The sequence below is a fragment of the Gobio gobio genome, assembly GCF_949357685.1.
Source record: "Gobio gobio genome assembly, chromosome: 20".
Taxonomy (NCBI): domain Eukaryota; kingdom Metazoa; phylum Chordata; class Actinopteri; order Cypriniformes; family Gobionidae; genus Gobio; species Gobio gobio.
This window is the reverse complement of record NC_137113.1, coordinates 8,519,723-8,544,943: the sequence shown is the minus strand read 5'-3', so window position 1 is coordinate 8,544,943 and position 25,221 is coordinate 8,519,723. Positions and strand designations below refer to the sequence as shown.

General features: G+C 39.7%; 1 protein-coding gene across 19 annotated transcripts in view; it reads left to right on the top strand.

Annotated features, from left to right (window-relative positions):
• The window catches only part of ebf3a (EBF transcription factor 3a), a 98,320-nt gene extending 79,787 nt beyond the window's left edge, over positions 1-18,533 (top strand). For 4 of the 19 annotated variants that reach the window (XM_079801733.1, XM_079801732.1, XM_079801729.1 and 1 more), the window contains exons 11-16: positions 7,809-7,897; positions 12,160-12,225; positions 13,102-13,267; positions 14,143-14,331; positions 14,934-15,131; positions 16,829-18,423. In XM_079801733.1, coding sequence (XP_079657859.1) covers positions 7,809-7,897; positions 12,160-12,225; positions 13,102-13,267; positions 14,143-14,331; positions 14,934-15,131; positions 16,829-16,860 — 740 coding nt within the window. In that variant the 3' untranslated portion in view covers positions 16,861-18,423. Of the gene's footprint in view, positions 1-7,808; positions 7,898-12,159; positions 12,226-13,101; positions 13,268-14,142; positions 14,344-14,933; positions 15,132-16,828 lie in introns of all 19 variants that reach the window. The other 15 variants (XM_079801731.1, XM_079801730.1, XM_079801727.1 and 12 more) reach the window with 6 other exon arrangements.
• Positions 18,534-25,221: the final 6,688 nt, after the last annotated feature.

The window sequence follows — 25,221 nt, the reverse complement described above, 5'->3', positions numbered from 1 at the left end:
CAGCAATATTGTGAAATATTATTACAATTTAAAATAATGGTTTTCTATTTTAGTATACTTTAAAATATAATTTATTCCTGTGATCAAAGCTGAATTTTCAGCATCATTACTCCAGTCTTCAGCATCACATGATCCTTCAGAAATCATTCTAATATGATGATTTGATACTCATTTATTATCAATGTTGGAAAAAGTGTTGCTTAATATATATTTTTTATAACCTGTGATACTTTTTTCAGGATTCCTTGATGAATAAAAAGTTTGAAAAAAGAGCATAATTTATTTAAAATAGAAATCTTATGTAACAATATAGATGGATGTTCAAAAGTTTGTGGTCAGTAATTTTCTTTCTTTTTTTTTTCTTTTTTTTAAATAAATGTATACTTTTATTCCACAAGGATGTGTTAAATTGATTTAAAAAAATGTGATAGTAAAGTTTATATGGTTAGAAAATATTTATATTTTGAATAATTGCTGTTCTTCTTTTTATTTATCAATGAACTCTAAAAAAAATCACAGGTTCCAAAAAAAAGCTGTTTCCAACATTGATAATACATAAAAAAAATAAAACTTAAGAAATTATTTCTGAAGGATCATGTGACACTGAAGACTGGAGTAATGATGCTAAAAATTCAGTGTTGCATCACATAAATAAATTATATTTTAAAGTAATTTAAAAATAGATTAAAATAAAAAAATAGATTTAAATAAAATTATTTAAAATGTAATGATATTTCACAATATTTGTGTTTTTTGAACAAATAAATACATGCTTGATGAGCATAAGAAACTTCTTTTTTAAAAATATAAAAAATAGTAATGTTTCCAAACTTTTGACCGGTACTGAATATATGATATATTTACAAACTTTTATGTTAGATGTGGTTAATCGCACATGTGTGTGTGTTTATGTGTATAAACATAATATGTATGTTTTTTTACATATTACAAGAGAAACGTTTCTGTTGTGAAACACATCTGTGGGTCTTAACGGCTGCTAGCATGTCTCTCTTGTTAACATGCAAAACATTCCTCAGTTCTTCTCTCAGATTATATTTCAGGTCAAAGAAGTTGTAATTATGAAGGTGGTCTGTTTTTGGTAAAGAAAAGTAACTGAATTATTACTACCTCTCTTGGTCGGGCAGTTACAGGAAGATGATCATAATTGCAATGAAAATTGACCTCATTTAGAGTGAAATCCAGCAGCTGTGCTGGAACAAATGAATGTTTTCCTGTTTTTATTATGCCGCATTAAACTCAGAAACTCTTTCTGCCCTTTGATGCTTATCCTCTTTCATTTTTCTGTTTCTTGGATGTCTCTGTAGCTCAGCTGTGGAACAATGGGCAATCCGTGTTAAAAGACATTTCCTTTCTACGTTTTTGTTTTCACAGAGCATGTTGACAACAGTCAGGCATTCTCTGTTCCCTTAAGAAACCAGAGATGGGCAGCACTATTGCAGATCTCTCTCCGTTTTTCAAAATCTCTTGTGTTTCCCCTTTCTGACTCATGTTTGTGGAAGTAAAAAAAAAAAAAAAAAGTGGAAAAGTGGTTCTTGATGGTGGAGGTGGGGCGGAGATAAGCTCGCAGCAGTTAAGGATAATTAGACAAAGTAATAGAGAGCAACAGCCAGAAAGCCATTCATTATCAGAGCCAAAGATACACACTTATCATCATCATGGGATGTAATGGACGTCTGGAATGCAAGCACAGGTTTTTTTTTTTTTTAACCAAATGAAAAGAATTTGAATGCAAGGGTGTTCAAATATATTGACATTCATAACTGTTGCTATTATATCTCATTTCCCAGTCTGAAATACCCATAGACATCTTGTCAAACAACATATGTATGATTAAGTTAATTTTCATTTTATGGACCATAGTGAAATAACACTTCATTACCCAGAATGCTTCACACCAAAGTCAACTTTTCGCTTCTCCAGTTTTCTGTTGTTTCTCCAGCCCTGAATTTACAGTAGACCAGTGAGAAATGTCAATTAAAGTCAATTGATCATACACTCAAAAAAAATTGTTGAATTTACTCAAAAAAGCAGCGTCAAGTGGTTCCACGCAACTATATTGAGTAATTTAGTTACATGAACAAAATAAATTCAAGTAAAGCTGACAAAATTTCTTTGAGTAAATACAAACCATTTGAATTTGTCACTGTTACATAACATTCATATGTGCAGTTTACTTAATAATGTTATGTTACATTTATAAAAGGTTATTATGTTAGGAGAACACATTTATCGATTTAATTTACCTTATTAAATTAACTATTTACTCTACGAAGTGTAAGTGGAAAACTATTAAATAACAACAAGCATATTTTTAGAAGCAAAATGCAAAAATAACTCATTGGACAAACTTAATTTAATTGAGGGCAGGAATTCCATCCAATAAATGTGTGTATGAGTGCCCATAGCCTAAACACATGCAGGCACCACTGTTCTGCATAATGGTAACCACAAAATTACATTTAATTAACATAAACTAACTTTACTGAAAAACACATCAAATAACACTTTAATCCCTAAATTTACGCTCCTAAATCAGTCCCTTGCAAAGCATGCTGGGAACTACAGATCCACTGCCCAGTTAAGTTGACCAAACAAACACTTATTCAGTAAAGCTGACAATACTCAGTTTTAGTAGAAACAACTCAGTAAATTTAAGTTCATGTAGTTACAAGGATGATTTGAGTGCAACTAACAACGGTGAAAGTTAAAAAAAAATGTGTGTATTTTTTCAGCTACCGATTCATAATCTCACCATATTCAAATCCAGATTTTTCTAGAGAAAAGGACCAATATAGTATATGGAGCATATGTAGTGCATCAAGTAAGTTTTCTCCATCTCGTAACTTTGCGAATCGGCTGCGTTTTATAGTGATTGATTGCGATCGTGTCACTTTCCTGTGATGTTACTATGGGACGCTTCTCTTATTGCTAAATAAAAACGTGTCACAGTTTAGTATCTGCCGCACTCTAGCGTGTCAGCTTTGAAGAATGACAATATATACAGTCTGCGAGAACAAGGTCAAAACACTCAATCTTGAAATATATGGCGGTGGCGCGCACACACTGACGCACGCGGGCAGGCGACGTGTAGGCACTCGCAGACTCTCTCTGGATGTGAAATCAGAGGCTGTTTTATGTTAAATCCCTGGCAGATTGTGCTTAACATTCTCTTTTACAAATGAGGGGTGAAAAAAACAACTAAACATGATGACCAGCCCAAGGAGCTTTAGATTTGTCATCCATCAAACGCAAACCCTTCTGTTCATTCACTCCGCTCTCGTTCGGAGGAGGCGAGGCGGCCCGAAAAGCATGCTAGCTCATTAGCAAGCACATTTCCCTTTTATACAGGCGGCTCCATAATTCATAACGGTCCCGTACGAGACGTGAGCCTGATTTGATTTAACGTGCTCAGTTATGCTTGAGTGCTAAACGGCGTTCAGCCCCCCCCCCTCTCTCCATTCCGGATGGATAGAACAAACAAACCGAAAATGGATGACAAATGAAGACGTAAGCAAAACACTCTGCCACTGACATACGCCAGGCTTCCATATACTCACACACACACACATGCAGTGAAAAGCAGCGGTGAGTACGGCCATATCCAGCACTTACACACACTCTTTCTCTCTCTCTCTCTCTCTCTCATTATCCGTGAGGTCAGTAAGCAGAATTGGGAAGAAACGGAGAGATCAATACAAATTATCCCTGAGCAAACCGGCGCTGACAGCCTGAATTGCAGCATATGTTTACCCAAAATCGGGCAATTTATCTTAATATCAGCAAAGTAATGCGGAACAGGTGAAAGGTCACCTACTCTCCCCACCTCATAATTACCCAGCTCTAAAACAGGAAAGTGCTATTGATTGGCCGAGCCTGGGGCTGGGGGGCCGGCTCAAAGGCCAGTGGGAGGGGCTTAGCCTCAGGCCTGGGCTGAGAGAGAAATAGATAGAGCGTGTGTACACTGTGAATGTTTAATAGTTCAAAACCGTGAGAGTGAAGGAAAAGGAAAGATGCTTGCAGGAGTCTGTCTGGATTTAAACGGTTATTGCGCAATCTGTTCTCCATATTTCCCAGCTGGCCCAGTAGCACTGATACCCCCCACACACACCAAAACCACATCTGTTTCTCCTTCCATTCATTTCTCTGGCATTTTTATCAATTTTATGGGTTGGTAATCGCAACAGTCCTCCCCTTATATGATTTTGACCATGGTAACCATAGTTATTAGTAGTGTTTGCTAAGACCCAAGTCATACCAGAATTACTTGGATCAGTAAATAATCGCCTAGAAACCAACCAGAAAATCCTAACAACAACCCACCTGTGTGTTTTGTGCAGGTATACATTTAAGAAAATGTACAAAATTTTTTGTAAGCCTTTTTTTGTTTTTACATTTACACAATTTAATTAATAGTAAATTCCAAAAATCCTTAATCAATTAAACGATGTAAGGATTATTCAATTAAATGTTATTATTAATTGCGCAAGTCTTAAAAAAGGCTTAATTTTTTTTGTGTTTATATTTTGTTGATACTGTAAAAATGAATGAATTAATGTTTCATTTATTATTATTTGTTTTAGTTCTGGAGCATCCAAAATAAAAGTTTGCGTTTACATAATAAATGTGTGTGTACTGTGTATAATTATGATGCATATATAAATACACACTCCTTCATGTATATTTTTAAAGAAATGTTTGCATGTATATACTGTATATATATATATATATATATATATATATATATATATATATATATATATATATATATATATATATATATATATATATATATATATATATATATATATATATATATATATATATAATTTATCTTATATATAAATATTATATTTTTTTATTATTTTTTATATATACATGCATTTGTGTGTATTGATATATTCATAATAATTATACACAGTACACATTTTATTATTTGAATGATACTGTGATTGTATTTTGAATTTCTCTTTATTTAAAAAAACAATATGACTAAAATCAAAGTTTTATTGTAGCTATCATAAAAAAAATTTCCATTTAATTTCTTTAACACATTTTATTCCTAATATCATGTTTATTGTAGCTGTTATTGTATTTTGTTAGAAACTATAATTACCTTTTATTTATATATATTTTTCCACAACTTATTTTATAACTAATATCAAAAAGTTGTATTGTAGCCATCATAAAAAACTATGATTAACATTTCATTTTTTTCTTGACAAATTTTACTGCTAATAACAAACATTTTATTGCATTTATGCTGTAGTATTTTTCTCGAAACGATACAATCACCATTTCTTTATTTTCGTTTTTCTCCCTTTTTTCGTGCCCACGTTTTTCCCTGTGATTTTTCACACAGCTGTAGTTAATAATTCCTGGTGTGTTTGAGATGGAGGATCTCTGAGGTGAGGGACTGTCTTGCGCTAATGAAGGTCTCACTGACCTCTTTTACTGCATTAGCATCAGATCAATAACTGAAGAGCGTTTAGCGCCCACTGTTCCGATACATTTATCAAACGCACACATTCCTTCATCAGCAAAGCCTCAATGTCAGAGCACAGAACAACATGTTGCTGCTCGGGGCTGCGCTGTGTGAAAGCCCCATCAGAACGGCCGTAAATCTGCCCGCTTTTGGGCCATATTTAATGTCACCGAGTGCTTTTATTATATGTCCCAGGGCAAATACACATCCTGAAAGGCCAGTGTCAAAGTCCATGATCCATTTGTGTAGTCCCAGACCCCAGACGTAAGAAACGAGCCAAAATGATGGATCCCCTCACATGGGCAAATTCAGGCATAATGAAGTGCTATAATACAAACATTTACATCTGCCCTCCTGTCTTGAGTCGTCGGGTGGCGTCCGTCTATGAACGACAGACGAGGGGAGAAGGAAAGGGGGAGGTGAAGGTGTGCGTGAGAGAGCTACATCCTTGTGAAAGCCATGTCATGTAAAATCAATACGCCCGATCAATGCTTTATTAACAAGCCGACATCTTACTTCAGATTCCTGCACGCTACTTTGTCTTCAGCCATGCAAGATGGCATGTCAAATAGCATCACCGCTGTCACACGATGACACGCATACGTGTGTGCCAAAACACAACCGGCGTCTTGATATTGATCAGATTGGATTGATTGGATTGCCGCCCCCTACTACACTTAGATGTAATTGTAGCACTTCATCATAAAGTCACCCAATTATTTCCAGGAAGTTCCTGTCTAATATGCTCATCTTCTCCTCTCAGGCTGTCATCTCTCATTCCCCGCTTTAGTTCTTTCTGCCGTTTCTCCCCGTTTCCATCAGAGCAGAGTTCAGCAGCAAATAGCGCGTGCTGAGTAAGGGGAACAGACAGATTTGATCCCTCAAAAGAAAAAGCGCATTGATTCATGCGGCATCATCACTGACGACGACATCTACATTCATGTCTGATGATATTTTTGTGCTGATGTTCCACTGGCTTTTCTCTCTCTCTCTCTATGATGTCTTCCTTCTTAAAGATGATATATGTCATTTTTTTATAGGCTCGTCCAAAGGAATGAGCCAATAGCTGATGTTGTTAAGGAAACCTGTCCGGAAGCAGTCATTATTATTTGTTTGTTGGTGCCAGACTTTAAAAACCATAAATCATCTTTCCTAAACCCACTGGCATATGCATAGCAATGCAATCAAACAGAAGTAGCGACAGATCACATATTGTGACGTACATCCAAGTGATTCTCGAAAAAGAAAAAAGGCGTTTTCACTGGAAGGTCCAGTTTTGGCATTTTGAAAAAAAAAAAAATATCTTAGCAGAGTGCTGACTTTAAAAATCCTAGCATTGCAGTGATGACTTTTGCATGGGTTAGTATGCAATTTGTCTTCAGAAATGATAAAAATATAATATTTACACCCTTGAGTGTGACATCATTTCCTGCCGCCCATTTACGTTGGAAATAATCTCACATGCTTATAGTCTAGCGTGACCATAATAGACCTCCGTGCACTCTTCTAAAGCTTGTTAAACACAATGCATGCGGTAGCAGGAAGTTGAGATTATGATTCATGCACTTGTATACAGAGCAGCTCTGTCTGATTTATAACCGGAGCACTTCATACTCAAAATTCCAATTTGAGAGGGAGGGAACATGTGTGTGTGCGGCATGTGTGTGTGTGTGTGTGAAAGAAAAGATTAATTACTATTTGTGGCCAGCAATTTCATGAGGCCAGCCCCGGCACAGCTGTGAAATGATAGCGCCCTACATCAGTTTGTAGTCAACCATTCACAGATTATTAAAGCTCCATAAGATGAAGTGTTCCTCCTGCCTGCTTTGCTTTAGCGCACTACGGCGGAGAGATTGCGAGAAAGAGGGATAAATCTGAAAGGGTGCAATAGCCAGACATATGTCATCATCGCCCGTTGCCCATAAATCGAGCGAGTGCTTCAGGAAGTAGGTCTGATACAGACTTCACAGGGTTGACAGTCGCAATCGAGTGTGTGTGTGTTTGTATTAGTGTGCCTGTTCCATTCATAACGCTAACTCCTTTAAATTTATCTGATCAATTATAGGCCTCGTTCGTCCAAATAGCAGAGGTGATAGATGCGGCTCTACGCCGCATGACAGAATATTGCACACTATGTTATTACCTTTTATTCAAATGCTCAGACCTATCTGGAATAAAATGCATGATGGGTGCATATGTTCTCAAGAGCGAATGTAATAACATTTATGATGGTGCATATGAAAACGCAAATCTGTTCATTTGTTTTGCCATGCTAACGGATGGCGTCTCTTGTTTTGCGGTTTAGCTTTGAACGAACCGACTATTGACTACGGCTTCCAGAGACTGCAGAAGGTCATTCCCAGACATCCAGGTGATCCGGAGAGGTTGCCCAAGGTCAGTGATTCCGTGTGTGTGAAAGAGCTATTTATCATAGAAATGTCAAAATGGGAAACAATTCACTGGCTAGATGAGCAAGCGCATGCAATCGCTTTTGGCAAGTCATCACTATGCAATCCGCCGTGTTTGGATTCCGCCGGAATCGCGCAAACTTTCGGCACGTCGAAATGGTTCAATTAAGTATTTTTCCACCCCAGTAGGCAGTGGCGATTGTAATCTAAGCAGAGGCCTTTTTCAGATGGGTGATTATTTTGGTCTTGTTTTCCTTTCATTTTCCAAAGCTAGATCCAGTTTAATCTTTTGTTTACAGAGCTTCCCGTTAAAAGTCCTTGTCTTAGCAGGTTAATAAATGAGTTTTGTGCACGTTAATATGGGCAAGCCCTCTCTCTGGGCTTTTTAGCTTCATTTATTTATTTTTTCCCCCCCGTTTCAATTCCACAAACCATGCAGTTTGCCTGCGGTTCCCATGTGGTCGACACGTATCAGAGTTCTGTTGTTTTGATGTGTGACATGAAAGACGAAGCGTGTCAGTTGGACCTTTTCTATTTCCCTTTCTTTGATTTGTCCCCTTTTTTTTCGCTCATTTAGCTTTGATAGGATCTATGACTTGTGCCCGGCTAATAGAAAACGTGCTAATTTCCCATCTGAGAGCGGAGCGGCGCCGAGGGCTTTTCTTAATAATATGTTAAGAGATTATTTTGTGCTCTGTTCGTGGGTGCTCGGCGCGAGCTGACCACCACTGAGGCCTAATAACAGATATCATACAAATATCTATTAAAGCCCAGCATGGGAGCAGCCGCTATCATTAACTTCCGCTGAACAGCTCTGGAGCGGCGTGGTCTCTGCGCTAGCGTCCCGCGGACATGCGCCAAACTAAGAATCCGTAAGACTCTGCCCCGCACCACATGATGTGTTTCAATTACACTTGGCTCTCCGTCTCTGTGGAGGACAGGAAATCTCATTCCGGTAAATGTTTAAACTATCCATTATCAAAAAAAAAAAAAAAAAAAAGAAAAAGCCACCCTGCTCGAGCATTTCTGAAGCTGAAAAATTATTTTTACGATTATTATTTGTCTATTTTATTCAATTAAAATAACAAAACTGTGACGTAAATGGCTTTTCCCCCCTCTAGTGCATTCAATCTCACTCATCTCAAATTCAGGTAAACCCTCAGCACAGGGCCATCACACCAGAGCAGTTCCAATAAACAACATAAATATTTGATTTTGGCTTCTAATGGACCCAAATGTGAGTTCAGCAGCATGTAAATGAAAGTGCCAAGTGATTCATCATAGTTACCGCAGCCGTCTGCACCTCTATCGCGTTGGAGGGTCACAGCCAGCTCCACGCAAAGCAGCAATTGACCCTTACACATATTCTCAATAAGAGGCAGAGCGTCTGGGAGGAGCGGCTGCATTAGTTGTTACGGGCGGGAGACAGAATGCCGTAATAAGAGGTTTCGGGGGGAGGGATGTACACAGTGTGTTAGCAATAAGGTAAAGCCATCACACTTGCGCTCGCCTGCTCGACTCAGCTGTAGAGTTGATAATACGCCCCTGATATCGATTCCTGGATTTTTTTTCCCTTTTCCTTTTCCTTCCTTCTTTTAGTCAGGGATCTACAATGCACAAGCTCTGATGGGGGATCGTAGAAGGGCAGAAAAGCAACGCAACTGCTAAATATGAACACAGAGTCTCAATTCTTTTACTTTTTCAAAGTGCCTCAGTATGACTTCCATAATTTTAGATCAATTCAAAATTTGCTGCTCGATCCAAGGGGAGGGGTGTCCATTGAACACATTTATATATGAAGGTGGCGAGAGAGAGTAAAAAGCAATATGTGAAGTCACTCATGTGATGAGGCAGGAGATTGCTAAAGGGACCTTCCAATCCTCTTTCTTTTAAGTCCTTGTTTGAAATCAGTGTCATCCATTTGTCTCGATATAAAGCCGAGACAAACACTGGAATGAAAATCTGATCAGGGCCTATACGTTCACTTACGTGCCATCAAATAATCTTTAATGCGAATCATACAGTGCTAACCTGTCGGCCGTATTCTCGCATTCATCAGTTCCATTAGCCATTCGCGTCCTGTTTCAGCTCGCAAACACCAATCTATTCCGCTTCCCGTTCAATCTAATATACGAGAAAAATTATTAGAAATGCATTCATGTTGAGCAATTACCCATGCATTAAAATTCATCTTCTCTCTCTCGGCTTTGCGAGGTAGCTACACGTATTGGCCCCGCACATCTCAATGTATTCATCACCTCAGGCAAGAACTAACAGAATAATTGCTTTACACTTTTATAATGACATTAGCACCTCCAGCCCCTCACCTCACCTCACTTGGCTTCTTTAACAGTGGTGATATATACCACTCACGATATTCAAGAATGATAATAACAAGTTTTCCATTTAAACGATTCTCGTCCACCGGCGGAACAATGAGCTCTTGTAATAATAAGCCCTCGCATTTGTCACGAAACAAGCCCTGGGATCGTTCCGGGCTTAAATAGTTCTCGGTCTAACCTGGAGTCTCGTGTCGATGCAGAAAAAAGAAGGGGAGTCAATTACACTTAACGCCGCCGCTCTGAAATTTACATGGAAATGCTTTTCGAACACCGCTCACCGCTAATCATATTCTCAGCATGAGGCCATGAGGATGAGAGGGGCATGCTGGAACAAAACAAACTCATTCACAGCCTCCTCCAGCGATTGGCCAATGCGTTTGATGCATATAGACTCCCACTTCAACGCACGCCGCCAAATCCGGTTCATTAGCAAACGCACCTCGTGGCAAATGACAGATTAGAGCCGAGAAGACATGACGTTTTCTTAAACTATCCTTGCGTCTCTTCCTCCTCACGGCCACCATATGGACAAGAAGTTCAAGTAGGTGTCCGCCGGGGCGAGGCTTCGGCGACGTTAATTGCGATAATCGTCGGGTGAAATTGGGAGGCATGTAAGGCGTCTTGTGATATGATGACTGAGATGATGAGTAATTATTAGCGGCTCAGAAAAACACTTAATCTTGCTTAGAGCTGGTCTAGGACAGCTGGGCCTTTCATTGACACTACCTGCTGAATGACAAGTGTAATTCTTTATTTGTATGCAAACTAGACGCTTGCGACATGAAACAGAGCCCCCAATTTCAGAGGTAAATGCCCATTTGAAGAAGCAGTCATCCGCTTAGGCTCAGGTTTTGAGTGCGTCTCTATAAAACACACGGCCTGTGATTAATCTTGATAAATTCAGATCCAACATGGCGCTTGTGCATGGGAATGAAATAGCCATCGAGCCATGATGAAGGCAAGGACAATGCCGTGAACGCGGTTACACTCAAACCGCAAATCGATCGAAGTCAGCAAATTCAAGATGTGCTAAAAAACTAAAAATATAAAATAATTTCCCCAAAAAGCAGCCCTTGTGTTCCCCTTTGGAAGAAAACAAGCGGGTAGCCAATGCAAAGCGCATTGGAGGCACGCTTGTTGGCAGCTTAGGTGTGATTTTTGAAGGGAAAAATAAGCGGAAGGTTAATCCTTGTTGTGTTATAAGTGGGGGGAAAGCTTGCAGACGGGGATAAGCGAGAGTTCCCGGCGTCCGTGTCCCAGGGCACAGCCTCTCAGCCCGCTTTGGAGAGGAAGTCGTTTATGAAGTCCTTTACAACAGCCAGAGAAAGCGGGTTAATTGAAAAATTTCCTAATGTCATTATGAAAGAACTAGATTAACCCGAGCTAATTCACTTTATTGTCCTGAAGAAAGAGGAATGGGCATTGAACTCTTCTGCAAATTTGGGGCATGAATTAGGGGTGAGATGTTGTCTTTGAGGACTCTGCCAGTTTAATTAAGATATGGAAAATGACTCATTGTTCTTCTGAGCTAAAGTGCATGGAATTAGCAGCCGAACGCCGCGTCTGTCTGTGTTTCGGTGAGGCGAGCTAGTGTTTGTTTGTTTAATACCCACAAGGCCACTCCGATGAAACGCAAGTCCTTATGTTGACTCATTTAGCTTAAGTTACACACCACTTCACTAGTCTAACTAAGTCAAATGAAATGTGACTAAGAAATAAAAGAATATATTTGATAATATATAATTAAAAAAGCTTGTGTGTTTTTCCCAACCGTTGATAAAGGGCTTCGGAAGTGTATAATTTACCCAGACCAGCATGCACGTTTATTGTTCATGTGCAATGTGCTGGCTGATGGTGTTTATATGTCTTTATGACTGATTATGTTGCTATGTTGTGTATATTACAGGAGGTGTTGCTAAAGAGAGCCGCTGACCTTGTGGAAGCGCTGTACGGGATGCCACACAACAACCAGGTACAAACTCATGCTAATGAAGCACCTTTTCTCTTCCTTTGCACGATGGCTGTAATTAAATCAGCATTTGTCTCCTTTTGCTACATTCCTGTATGTTTCAAAGCTTGCTGGGGGCCTTTGTACTGTAGCCGGGTGAAGGCTTGTTTTCTTCTACTACTACTGCTTTTTTGCAATTTAATTCATGGCTGCGACTCTTGGTGCAAAGTGACGAGTTAATCACTCAAAACACATGCACACAGCCATATACAGGCTTATTTAAATGAGAGGATAACCTTGAACTTGGCCCTAAAAGGTGCACTTCTGGAATACATTCTACAGAGCGGTCCAGCTATGCATGAGAGGTCTAATACATATTCAGAAGAAATGATCCATTACATTATTTTCCCCCAGTCGAGTAGCACAGAGGTGAAGACATTGCAATCCAACTACTGCGAAACAAATGCAAGCGTGTTTCATTTATGTTTACCTACAGATAGAAAATACATATTTATATTTGTGCGTGTGGGTGTGTGTGGTTCAGGTATACCCAACGTTATGGGGACAAAATGTCCCCGCAAAGATGCAGATATCCAAATTCCTTGTCCTCGTGGGGACGTTTTTTGGTGCCCGTGAGAAAAAGAGCTTATAAATAATATTAAGTGATGTTTTTTGAAAAGTTTTCAGTGATTGAAAGGGTTAGTGTAAGGGGACAGTATATATAGTTTGTACAGTATAAAATCATTATGACTATGGAATGTCCCATTAAAGAATTGTGTGATTCTAGTTTCTTTTTTACACATAAATTGACTTGTGTTTCATAAATGAGGCCAATGACTTCAGATTCTCCGGCCCTATATTCACAAATTGACAACTCTCTTCTCTGTTTCTGTGTGGTAGGAGATCATTCTGAAGAGGGCCGCAGATATCGCAGAGGCTTTGTATAGCGTCCCACGTAACCACAACCAGATCCCGTCCCTCGCCAACACGGCCTCTCACGGCGGAATGATGGGGGTCAACTCTTTTGGCAGCCAGCTCGCCGTCAACGTCTCAGAGACCTCACAAGGTATGTGGCAACAAATAAAGATTAGCATAGGGTGACCATATTTTGATTACCAAAAACCAGGACACTCTGCCCGTCAGAGTGAGATACTCAAATGATACTCAACCATTCATTTCAATACATTTAAAGTATGCCCCCTCTGTATGGATAGAAAATTGTTATTTTAGGGCCAGGACAGGACTTGAAAACAGGACATGTCCTGGGAAAACAGGATGTTTGGTCACCCTAGATTAGCATGTAGATTGCAACGGTTGGCCTAACTAGTGTTTAGCTGGTCTCTCTGACTGAAAAGTGCCGAAAACCCCTCAAAAACCATCAAAACAGACAGCATAGCCAGGCTAAAGAACCTGCTAACCACTTTAGCTATTCATCTGTGAGTATCAAAATGAGTTATATACGTATCTAGAAAAATGCTTGCAACGATTAGCGAACATTAGCGAGCTGCTAGCAGCATGAATCATGACACAGGCCGGTTGCAGCTTTATCTTTCCTGGCTGTGTATAGCATAGATCCCAGGAGGTGTGTGACCCTGTCCCCATCTCTCCGCTGCCAGCCTGCCAGAACACGCAGCGCTATCTCACACACTGCATTTAGCCAGTGTACTGATAATAGGTTTACACCTGTTCCATTGTTGCCTCCTCTCAGGTCAGGACAGGAAAAAAAAAAAAAAAATCACACTGGAATACACGCTAGAATGCTGAATATCCTCCTTATATACATGGAGGTGCCGTGTGGAACGGAAAGGTTAACACATTAGGCCTTACTCGCGAAACACAAGTTTATATACTGATATGGATAGCAACTTTGGTGATGGAATCTACTGGAACAACTCAAATGTATATACCGCACATTTTTAACCAATGTCTCTCCGTCCGCAGTGGGCTACAGTCGCAACACGAGCAGCGTGTCGCCTCGCGGATACGTGCCCAGCAGCACCCCGCAGCAGTCCAACTACAACACCGTCAGCAACAGCATGAACGGCTACGGCAACACGGGAATGCCCAACCTGGGCGTGCCCAGTTCACCGGGCTTCTTAAACGGCTCCTCTGCAAATTCTCCCTACGGCAGTAAGTATCAAGGTAATGACGAGCCCCCCACCCCCGCTCTCTCTGTCCCCACCTGTGCTTCCCTTTTCTTTTGACACTCCTCTGTTGTGGTTTTGTTGGTTGTTTGTTGGTTTGTTTTGTTATCTTTTGGGAATGTGTGCTACTGGATAAAAGGAGGGGTGACTCTGGAGGCTGAACAACCGAGACATTTAGCAAATCCGACCAAATTGCAATTATAATGCAGGCCACCAAAACAGCCCTCTAAATCAAAAAAAAAAAGAGAAAAAAATACAAACAAAAAAAATAAAACCCAAATGTTTTCGGCAAAATTACCCAGTCAGAGTCGACAAGAACACCTATTATCCAGAAAGTGGCCAAGGCAGGACATCTCATATCCCATTCCAACTCCATTTACCTGATGATTTGCTCGTTTGTTTTAGTCCCCCCCCAAAAAAAAGACCCGCAACCCAAACCCCCCCCCCCATATCCTCATACCCATTTCTCCCTGATTTGTTTTCATTCCATGAATATGATTTGAAAAAGAGGCGAGGCCCGGCTCTCTGACTCTTCGTCTGTAAGAAGTGAACTCTCTCTGAGTGGTGACTATGTCTGCTTTGTTGCAGTAGTTCCGTCGAGCCCTACCATGGCAGCCTCTTCGGTCAGCCTCTCTTCAAACTGTAGCAGTACACACGGCATTTTCTCATTCTCACCTGCCAATGTCATCTCTGCAGTGAAACAAAAAAGCGCCTTTGCTCCAGTTGTCAGGCCCCAAGCATCTCCACCTCCTTCTTGCACCAGTGCAAATGGCAATGGACTTCAAGGTGAGAGCCGACTCCCTGCTTTTAGAACGCCCCGCAGTTGCCTCACCTGTTGGGTCGCATTATTGCACTCTGGTACCCAGAGACGCCACCCATCCGCCATCCTTGCCGCTTAACGAACATGGCCTCCCGCCCGCATCAATTATGCATTTGCGCCTGGATGGGCGGATGGATGGACGGATGAGTGGTCGAATAAGTGCAAGAACGCATTATGCATGCGGGCATGTAGAATGCATGTGCATGTGTGGGTGTGTTTATTGATTTATTTATCTTTCATTAATGATTAAGCAAAGTTAAGTGTCTCGGGAGATTTCGTACTCGAGTGGCTGGGATCGCTATAATCTTGCGCAAATAAAATTGATGCTACTGCTCCATTATTCACCGGCCTCTTTTACATTCAAACTGAGCTGAACACATGTAACATCCTCTCCATATTCTCTTTACGTTAACCGTACACGCTGCCCCCTCGTCCTCAGAATACTGTAGTCAGTTAAAAATTCATGTTCCCTACAATAGAAGCGCAACCGACGGACCCAAAAGGGCAGGTGTGTTAACGTCTCGTGGAGTTACACTCCCGAATAGAAACTCAACAGCGGAGGAACCGATTATAACCCAGGTTGAATGTGATTACGAGAAGAAAGAGTGAGAGGGAAAAAGCGCGCGTTATTCTCGGCAGGGCGGCGTCGTTTGGCAAATTAAAGACTTACTCTGGCTGTTTAGTGTGCTCGTATTTGCTCTCCGTCAAGGCCCAGTTGTTTGCTTTGAAAACATGTTTTAGCCATAGCGTGTGCAAGCGAGATTAATAATGTTAGACCTAATGAACTGAGAAATTAAAGTTCATGCTGCTACATGCATCTACTTATTAATATGTGGTTTGCAGAAATTAATGAGGAATGCCACAACATTAGATGCCTTGGCAAACTTAAAAGCACTCCAAGCATGACTCTACAAATAAGTTGAAAGCGGCAAAAGAGCTTTCTTCCCGTTTTCCCTCCCCTGGCACTTCACTAGACACCTAATTGCGGAAATGAGCAGAGCGAGCGAGTACATCAATCTTCGCGTTCGGGCGGGCCGAGAGGTGGGCGTTCGACGACCTAGTCCGGCTTTCTTCAGATGTCACGATAAGGAGAGATAGGGGGGGGGGTCGAAATACGGGCTGACAGAAGAATGCAAATGGTTTTCCAGCATCCACTCGGCTCCGGTAATGGCAGGAGGGAGCGAGCGAAGATTTCAATTTGGGCAAAGCCAAGGGGTGTCTGGTTGCTGACTGAGGAGGGGAGACCGCGGGTCTACGTGACGTTAGCAGAAGTGACCGTGTTGTTTCTCGGCTGTCAGCAGGGACCCTCTCCTGGGAGTCTGGCCCACTGTTTGCCATTAACAAAACGCTAAGAGAAATATCACACATGTGGGAGCCAGGATGCTTTCTCCTCAAAATGTCAGAAAGCTCCTCTTTCAAAAAGTGAAGTCTTTCCAGCACGTCTTGTTGGTGAAGCACATTTCACTCAATCACTCCCACCCCTCCCCCCATCCCCCGTCGGCCCCCGACAGCAACAGCCTCCATTTTACAAACATCCCCAGCGCCTTTCGAGTCGAGTATTCTGTGAAATGCGAGTGACATACTTACAACTGTGTTCTTTTTTGTCTTCCGTGCGGCGCCTCGGGACCTCCCCGTGCTAAAATTGTTTCTCTTTCTCTTTCAGCTATGTCCGGACTGGTGGTCCCACCCATGTAAATTGCACTCCCGTCCCTTGTAAAGCAGCCGTCTCCTCGCCGGGGGGACAAAGCGTAGTACGTTATTCGGAGGATCCTCCTCGAAGTCGTCATTCGTCATGAAGTTAATCAGCAGCTAATTCTGTTATTCAGAGGAAAAAGACACTTTGTTTCAAAGAGTTTATTCGAAATTGACATGCAAATGAACAATTTCAATTTATTGACTGAATCTCTTGTCATATTTTCACGATCTTGAAGGGGGAAAAAAAAAGAAAAGAACAAAACGTACCTATTTTGTATAAACATTTCTGGTTTAATCTTGGCTATGTCTAGCTCTTGCTATGTGTGGGAAGAAACATTGTGGATATGCCATTTGATGAAAACACTGATAAAAAAAATGTGTAAGAATGTTTCTCTTTCACCGATGTGCTGCCGCTGCACATCTTCATAATGTGAATTCATTTTCCTTTTTTTATTATTGTTATTATTTTTCTGTTTTGCCATTTTTTTTTGGATTGTGGTAATAAAAAGGGGGCCAATATATACAGAGCCAATAAACTGGAAATAATATAAGATATATGATTTATAAATCCAAAAGAAAGGCAAGGAAGAACGAACGAAAGGCGCGAGAGAAGAGATCTTATCGTTCAGTCCGTTCGGCGGAATTGAACTTTGTAACTTATTGTAGGTAGAAGTTGTAACTTTGATATTGCAAAAATTCTTCTCTTGCCTTCAACAAGCACACTAACAGAGACGAAGCGCTACTGTCTGTTGGTTAAAAAAGACAAAAAAAGAAATAAAAAAAGAAAATATTTCCACTGCTAAAGCTTCCTGTAAAGCGAGTGTGATCTGCAATGTTTTTCAACTTTTTGCTAGCACTGTATACTATTGCATTCTTAGGCTACTGTGAAGTCTGTTTCTTGTACCAGAAAGTTGTCCTTATACCTCTAGCTCCTTACTCCCTAATGTGTTTTGTATGTGGTTATACAATTGTAGACTTTTGTGATTTTGCCAAAGTTGTAGCTAAATATTTATACACTTGTCTTGAATTTTCCAGATTCACTTAAATATTTAGTACAGAGTTTTATTCCTACAGTTAGGAGTAAAATTGTCTTATACATTGCAACACTTTCACACAAACACACTTGCGGTCACTAAGGGAATTTTTTGTAACATATCAATTATAAATATTGTATTTATCTTTGAAATTTTGTATATTGCTTTCCATCGTTTTCTTTAACCTCACGTGTATTTTTTTCCACGGCCGGAATTACGATGAAGGTTTAGCCAAGAATCATCGCCTACATTCGATGTTTTGTACCGATAGATTGTACCGTCTACACATTTCACTTTTTTTTTTTGTTGTTGTTATGGCATCAGACCTTCCGTCCATGTTTGTTTGTTTATTTGCTATTCGGAGGAGCAGTCAAATCCATTGTTTATTTTTATATTAATTTTTAAGTTATCTAAAAAAGTACTTTTTTGAAAGAAAACTGTTTGTTGTATAGTCAAATAAATTGTTTGTGTCACCTGGCTGTAATAATATTAGTAGATAAAGTGCATGTCAAGCCGCCCCAGGGGGGGGAAATCCAATTGTGGTTGTAAATTTTGTTTTTGTAGAATGTAAAAAGTCATTTTTACCTGCCACCATGACTTTGCCACATAACTCAACCATGTTTACAGGGATCAAGAAGGAAAAAAAAGGAAAGAAAAAAAAATATCTGCAATGGAAATATACATCAGTTACTAATGTTTATTAAAATATGTCAGAAAAAGAAGCTCTGTCAAAGTGAATCTCCTGAGAGGAACCTTTCTGCTGTTTTAATGACAAACGTACACCACAGTGAATCTCATTATTCCATTCAGATCAATGGTGTAAAAAGCACAAACATTTTTTACTAAAATAAAAAATAATTATTGTGACCCCTCATCTTTTTGGACTATTTTGTCAGTTTGTCTTTTTTAACATTAATTTTACCCTATTCCCTCGAGTAAAAACAGCGTTCAAAGGGATTGAAAACAAATGAAAAGTTAGTTTTTGTATAATATATGGATAACAAAGATGAAGATGAAGTTCTATATTGTAAATGTCATTTTGTAAGTAACCCATGACACCGTAGCATAGCCGAAATCATAACACTTTTCTCTTTCGATAACATTGATTTTCAGAGTCGTGCCAAAATCCGCAAATGATACGCAGTGATTTTATTTGATTTTTTTTATATATATAATGCGAGGCTTTCTTTTTCTTTGCACTTCAGGCTTTGTAAATGTTGTAATGTTCCGCAGTGTGCTACTCTTTCTGTTTCATACCAAAAGCGGATGTTTCCTCTTGGCAGTCGGCACACAAGTTTCCTTTAGCTGCAGGAAGCAAAGGCAGCTGTAGAAGGAAAGAAATGATGAATGTACAATGTATTTGCTTTGTGATGGCTCAACAAAGCTCGGCCAAGTGGAGGAGCCGGTGAGGTCACCCTGAAAGTAAGAAAAACCCAAGGTTAGGTGAAGTGCATTTGTGGATTTCATCATTTCTGCAATCTGGTTTTGTCTTTTAGTCTAATTGCGTCCCCATACTCGAAAGATTTCACTAAACACGAGCTCTGTAAGAACAAATGCCTTTATTTCTGGCTCATGTATGGTTTTATTTGAGTTGTTTTATGGCCACATTTCTACATTTTGTTGTACAAAGTTGTTCATTTTACATAATATTTAATTAAAGTATTTCTTGTCTGTGACCAATTTCTCCCTGCAATCTTATTTTGCTCTTTTCTCGCTCTAAAAAAAAAGAAGTCCAATTACAAAATCTACAAATGAAAATATTTTAATATTTTAAAAATCTACTTGTGTAAAACATGCATATAAACTGAAAAATCAATTCATTATCCAGCATAAAGTTGTTGTTTTTTTGCCTTGGATTGTGATTGGCCAATATGGCATAAAATATACAGTTATGATGCACAACATCTGTGTTTATCACTGCTCAACAATCAATGCAGATGAACTACTGACCTTAGTTAACATGTCATGCATGGCGTCTTCTAGCAGAAATCTGCTGCAAAAAAGTAAATATCAACAGCTTTCAGTGCAGTCTCTCGTACCTTATTGCTTAAATCTAATCAAACTGAGACAAAATTTTAGATTTTCAGCAAAGCAATGCATTATAAATGTCAGGACAAGGACAGAGACAAAATGCCAACAATAAACAAGACAAAAAAGTCAACCTGTAGGCCTGTCACATCTGATCGGTATAAATGCTTGCGGTTATGAAGCGTAGCCGGCTAAGATATCAGCCCGTCTCTCTCTCTCTCTCTCTCTCTGGCCTTGGCCTTGGCGTGGCATTGGCTGAGACTCTTACGGCCGGGTGTTTTTGGGTGAGCCGATGACACGAGGCTTTCATCTTCCACTTCTGTGAATTCCTAGAAGAAATGACAGTCTCCAGGGGAGGGAGGCCCTCCTGGTCAACGCATTGATCCCTGAAGAACAACTGCCATTTCGCGCCGGACACTACACGCGCTCTGTTTTGGCCTCGCTCGATAGGGAGCCGGGAGATATTTCTCTGCGATTCATCCAGACGGCCGACTTGTGACAACTGCAAAACGGGAAAAATAGTCTCGGTTCCATCAACATTAACAAGACATCATTAGTGGAGTAGGTGCACCTCTTCATCAACACATGATGTGAATTACAACCTGCAGAACCACATGGGGTTTGTCAGTCATGCATGCATCATTAGACGTAGTGCTCGCGGAGGGTGAACGCAGAGGACAGTGCCGGTGCTCACCTTGTTGAAGGTCATTAGTGAGCTGACTGTAGAATTGAGCTTCACTGTCTCTGTCTCATCAGGAAGCTGCTCCATAACTGATTCAACTGGATGCCTCGTTGAGCCCAGTGTTTGAAATGTAAGTTGAGCAATTACAGGCTAAAGGAGCCCAGTCAGATCTGATACCTACAGCAGCTAGCGCTGGGATTCGTGGCTTCTTTTAAACAGGCTGGATTTAACAGTCAAACGGGCCTTTTTGGAAAAGTTTGAAATCAATAGACTTTTGGTCAAATGGCTGAGATCAGTTCAACTCTATATATAGTATATGCTCTGTATATGTCAATTTACTACCTGACATATTTAATGGTGAAAAGGGATATTCAACGAAATGGATGCACAACCTTGTCCATCAGGGAATGTGAAATGTGGTCAGATGGTTTGAAAAGAGGGATTTGTGATGTCAGGCTAAAAGGAACGTTTTTCAGGGGTGCATCGAGTTATTACATTTTAAAGACAGATTATGAAGGCAAACATTGTTTTGTGTTGTGTTGATGAATTATTCACAGTAAGGAGCATAGACTTACAGTAAGTTTTGATTTCATGTTAACTTTAATGTCAAGTTTGGATCTTTTATTAATTTAATTGTTTGGGGACACTAAACAGTTTGCCTAATATTCATATATCCAATTATTTGTTGAATGTTGGTGTCTTTTATAATAAATAAAAATAAATCACTTTGCAGTGCTTATGAACAGGCTTTAACCATGGTAAAATGTGCAAAAGTCAGAAGCCATCCATCCATCCATCCATACATCAGGGCTGTGAGACAGTGAATCGATTCGATTCACAATTCATACATTTTCGATTCGATTCAATAATGATTTTTTCAAATTTATAACGATTCAAATAATGATTTTATTCTGCATTTTTTATATGCATTCATATCTATCTATCTATCTATCTATCTATCTATCTATCTATCTATCTATCTATCTATCTATCTATCTATCTATCTATCTATCTATCTATCTATCTATCTATCTATCTATCTATCTATCTATCTATCTATCTATCTATCTATCTATCTATCTATCTATCCATCCATCCATCCATCCATCCATCCATCCATCCATCCATCCATCCATCCATCCATCCATCCATCCATCCATCCATCCATCCATCCATCCATCCATCCATCCATCCATCCATCCATCCATCCATCCATCCATCCATCCATCCATCTTTTTTCAAATTCATAATGATTCAAGAAGATTCACATAAAAATTAATTGATATTCAATTAATGATTTGATTCTGCATTTTTTATGCATACCAATCCATCCATCCATCCATCCATCCATCCATCCATCCATCCATCCATCCATCCATCCATCCATCCATCCATCCATCCATCCATCCATCCATCCCAAAGACTCTTGTTTTCTCAATTCAGCTCTGAATGGCACAAAGCCCTGGTCAAAATCACTTTTTATTACCAAATATTTGCGAAGGATTAACTAGAAAACTGAATCAAAAATAAAGTTTTGTTTGCATAGCACAGGCTAATGTGTCATCATTTTGTGCCCTGAAAGCCGTCACAGGGTGCCTTGCGACTTTAAATAAAAGTCGATGCATTACAACGGCCAAGGTTATCACTTTTCTAAAAGAGGTGTTGGACCCCTTCATAGTTCATAGTCATGGTCTTCAATCCATACTCATCTGCACAGTCCTAGAAGAATAACCTCCCCGCTTTAAAACAACCACGTATCTTATCTGTGTTTCTGAGTGCCTCCGGATAGCAGGTCAGAAAATGTCAATTTCTCATCAAGACAACGGCACTCGCCGTGTGTTTTCTTACTCACAATGTGGACAATTAAGGGGAGGCAGAGTCTCTGCATAACTGATTCGCAGGTTATTATGCGGCCGCCCGCTGGCATAGATCAGGGCTTCAGTCAGATAACAGGCCCGGCTGATAGCTGCAGTGTCAATATGCCAAAGAACAGCATTTGAATGTGATCTGTTGTGCCTATTTGCCTGGACGGGGTGATCTGTAGCCAGATAACTCGAGTGTCTACCTGCTGAGGACACTGCACGGGGCCTATCGGTGTCTCCTACAATTAGCACAATGAACAAACTGGACAATGGTCTTTATACGGGCCAGGAGAATGAAATCGCCTGTTCTACCCTTAAATAGCTTCTTTTATCCGCCAAAGAAATTGCTTCAGAGAAAATCTAAATTCTATCAGAGGTAATAAAACATCCCCCAATCAGATTAGGGATCGATTTTTGGTCGCCTGCCATTCGGGCAAACGTCCGCTGTTGGAGACGGCTGCTGCTTTGCTCTACGTGAGCATCTGTTCCTTCACGAGTGTATCAATCTTGTATAACCAAATAAAACAACAAAAAAAAGACAAACAGTTACATTATAAATGTATGAAGGAGCATTTATCATCCTTCAAAGCAACTGATGGCCATTGAAAGTACCGCGAATGCAGATCATACAGCGTGCGCTGTGGGAATACGCTAATGTCCGATGTTTTGCTTCCACTACAGTGCGGAACGATGCAACTATAAGCTTTATGGAGTTAGAAATAATTATTCTGTGCTCTATCACCAGTCATAAAGACATGAAGTCGGTCCGCTGAAGCAATTACAGCGGGCAGCTGCCGAGCTGAAGCGCGACGCTGCCGTACAGTCCAGTCCTGCCGCATGTTTTCCCAGTATTAAATAAATGCAAGGACAGAACCTTCCTCCCGTGTTCTGTTGCGTCTTCATCAAAGAGTGGCCCCTGATCGGCCCCTGCTCGGCCCTCACCTCACTCAATCACACAGAAAGCCTCTTTATTACGCCGGCCTAATGGCCATCCTCTGCCATAGTTTTTAATGTGAGCATTAAATATTTATAAAAACCTGAGTCAATAATCCTTCATAACCTCAGTCTGGTGGAGACGGCCACTCATTCATTTACTGCGGCCCGTGCGCTCTCAAATAAAGGCAAAGGTCGCAAGGTCACGTAATCAAAACTAGGAAAGGCAGGCAGGCAGCAAGCATCTGCTGTCATTATTATTAGGACAATTAGTTTTGCAGTCACAGCGATTTTGATCAAAGCATTGCGATTCTGACATGAAGTTGTGCTCTAAAAAATTGTCAAAAAACAATGTCTTCTTTTTTGTATAATCACTAATATTAAAATCGCTATCCTTTGTGGAGGCCCACAATGCAATGCAACAAGTTCAGTAATTAAAATAAAATAATAAACCACAGTGGTGAAACACACACACACACACACACACACACACACACACACACACACACACACACACACACACACACACACACACACACACACACACACACACACACACACACACACACACACACACACACACACACACACACACACACACACACACACACACACACACACACACACACACACACACACACACACACACACACTTATTTTGCTGTAGTGAGGACATTACAAGTGAGGACATTACATAGGTGTAATTGGTGGTTTTTATACTGTACAAACTGATCATTACATCCCCCTAAACTACCCCAACCCCTAAACCTACCCATCATAGGAAACATTCTGCATTTTTACATTTTTAATAAAAATTGTTTATTATGTTTTTAAAGCTTTTTTAATATATGAGGACATATGAAATATCCTCATATTTCATGCTTATGTTGTAATACCAGTGTAATACCTGTGTTATTATACACATTTGTGTCCTCATAAATCTCAACACACACACACACACACACACACACACACACACAGGAAATTAAATCATTTTTTCAATTGATTTCCAAATGATTTTCGTTTTTTTTAAAAGTAAAACTAAACATGAAGAACTTAAATTAGTGCTTTACCAGTTAAAAAAAAGAAAGAACAATTAACAACAGTCTGATTTTGATCATCATCAAAATTATTTGTGAAAGTTTTTTTATTGTTGCCCTTTTCAGACTTTAAAAAAAGAGATTTGAATAAGATAAGTGAATGAAATAAAATACAATAATAAAATAAAAATAAATAAAATAATAAAATAAAAATATTTGCCACCTGCCTACAGAGGGCATGGACATATCACATAATTATCAAATCTTTAAAACCATACCAAATTTAACAGAAATAAACCATTATTTAAAAAAAAAAAAAAAAAAAAAAAATCTAATTCGCATTTCACACACACTTTCCAGTAAAATATCCAAAAACCACTAGGCCAGTGTTATATATTTTGTTCAGTTGAGTACTTACAATATCCCAAATGTTTCCAAATATTTGTAAATCGTGAGAAAATTGCTATTTTAACCAGGGAACCGGGACGTGTGAGGGAGTCGCCTGTCGATGGCGTCATATCTGCGTTACCCTTGGTTTTTTTGGTTTACTTTATTCTTACTGCAGTGTGCAACAAGTGTCATAGAAGCCGTAACGTTATAACATAATTTTCAACACACTGCAAAACTAGCTGCGTTACCTCATACTCATGACCAGAAAAGCGGAAGTGGCGCCGGTGACTGTGTCATAATAAAAGTCCCTCTGCTCGCGAGGCGTTTGTTTCGTTTATCTTAACAATCGCTCCAGCGGCCTTGCTCAGCTTAGAGTTTAGATTCCCTGCGCA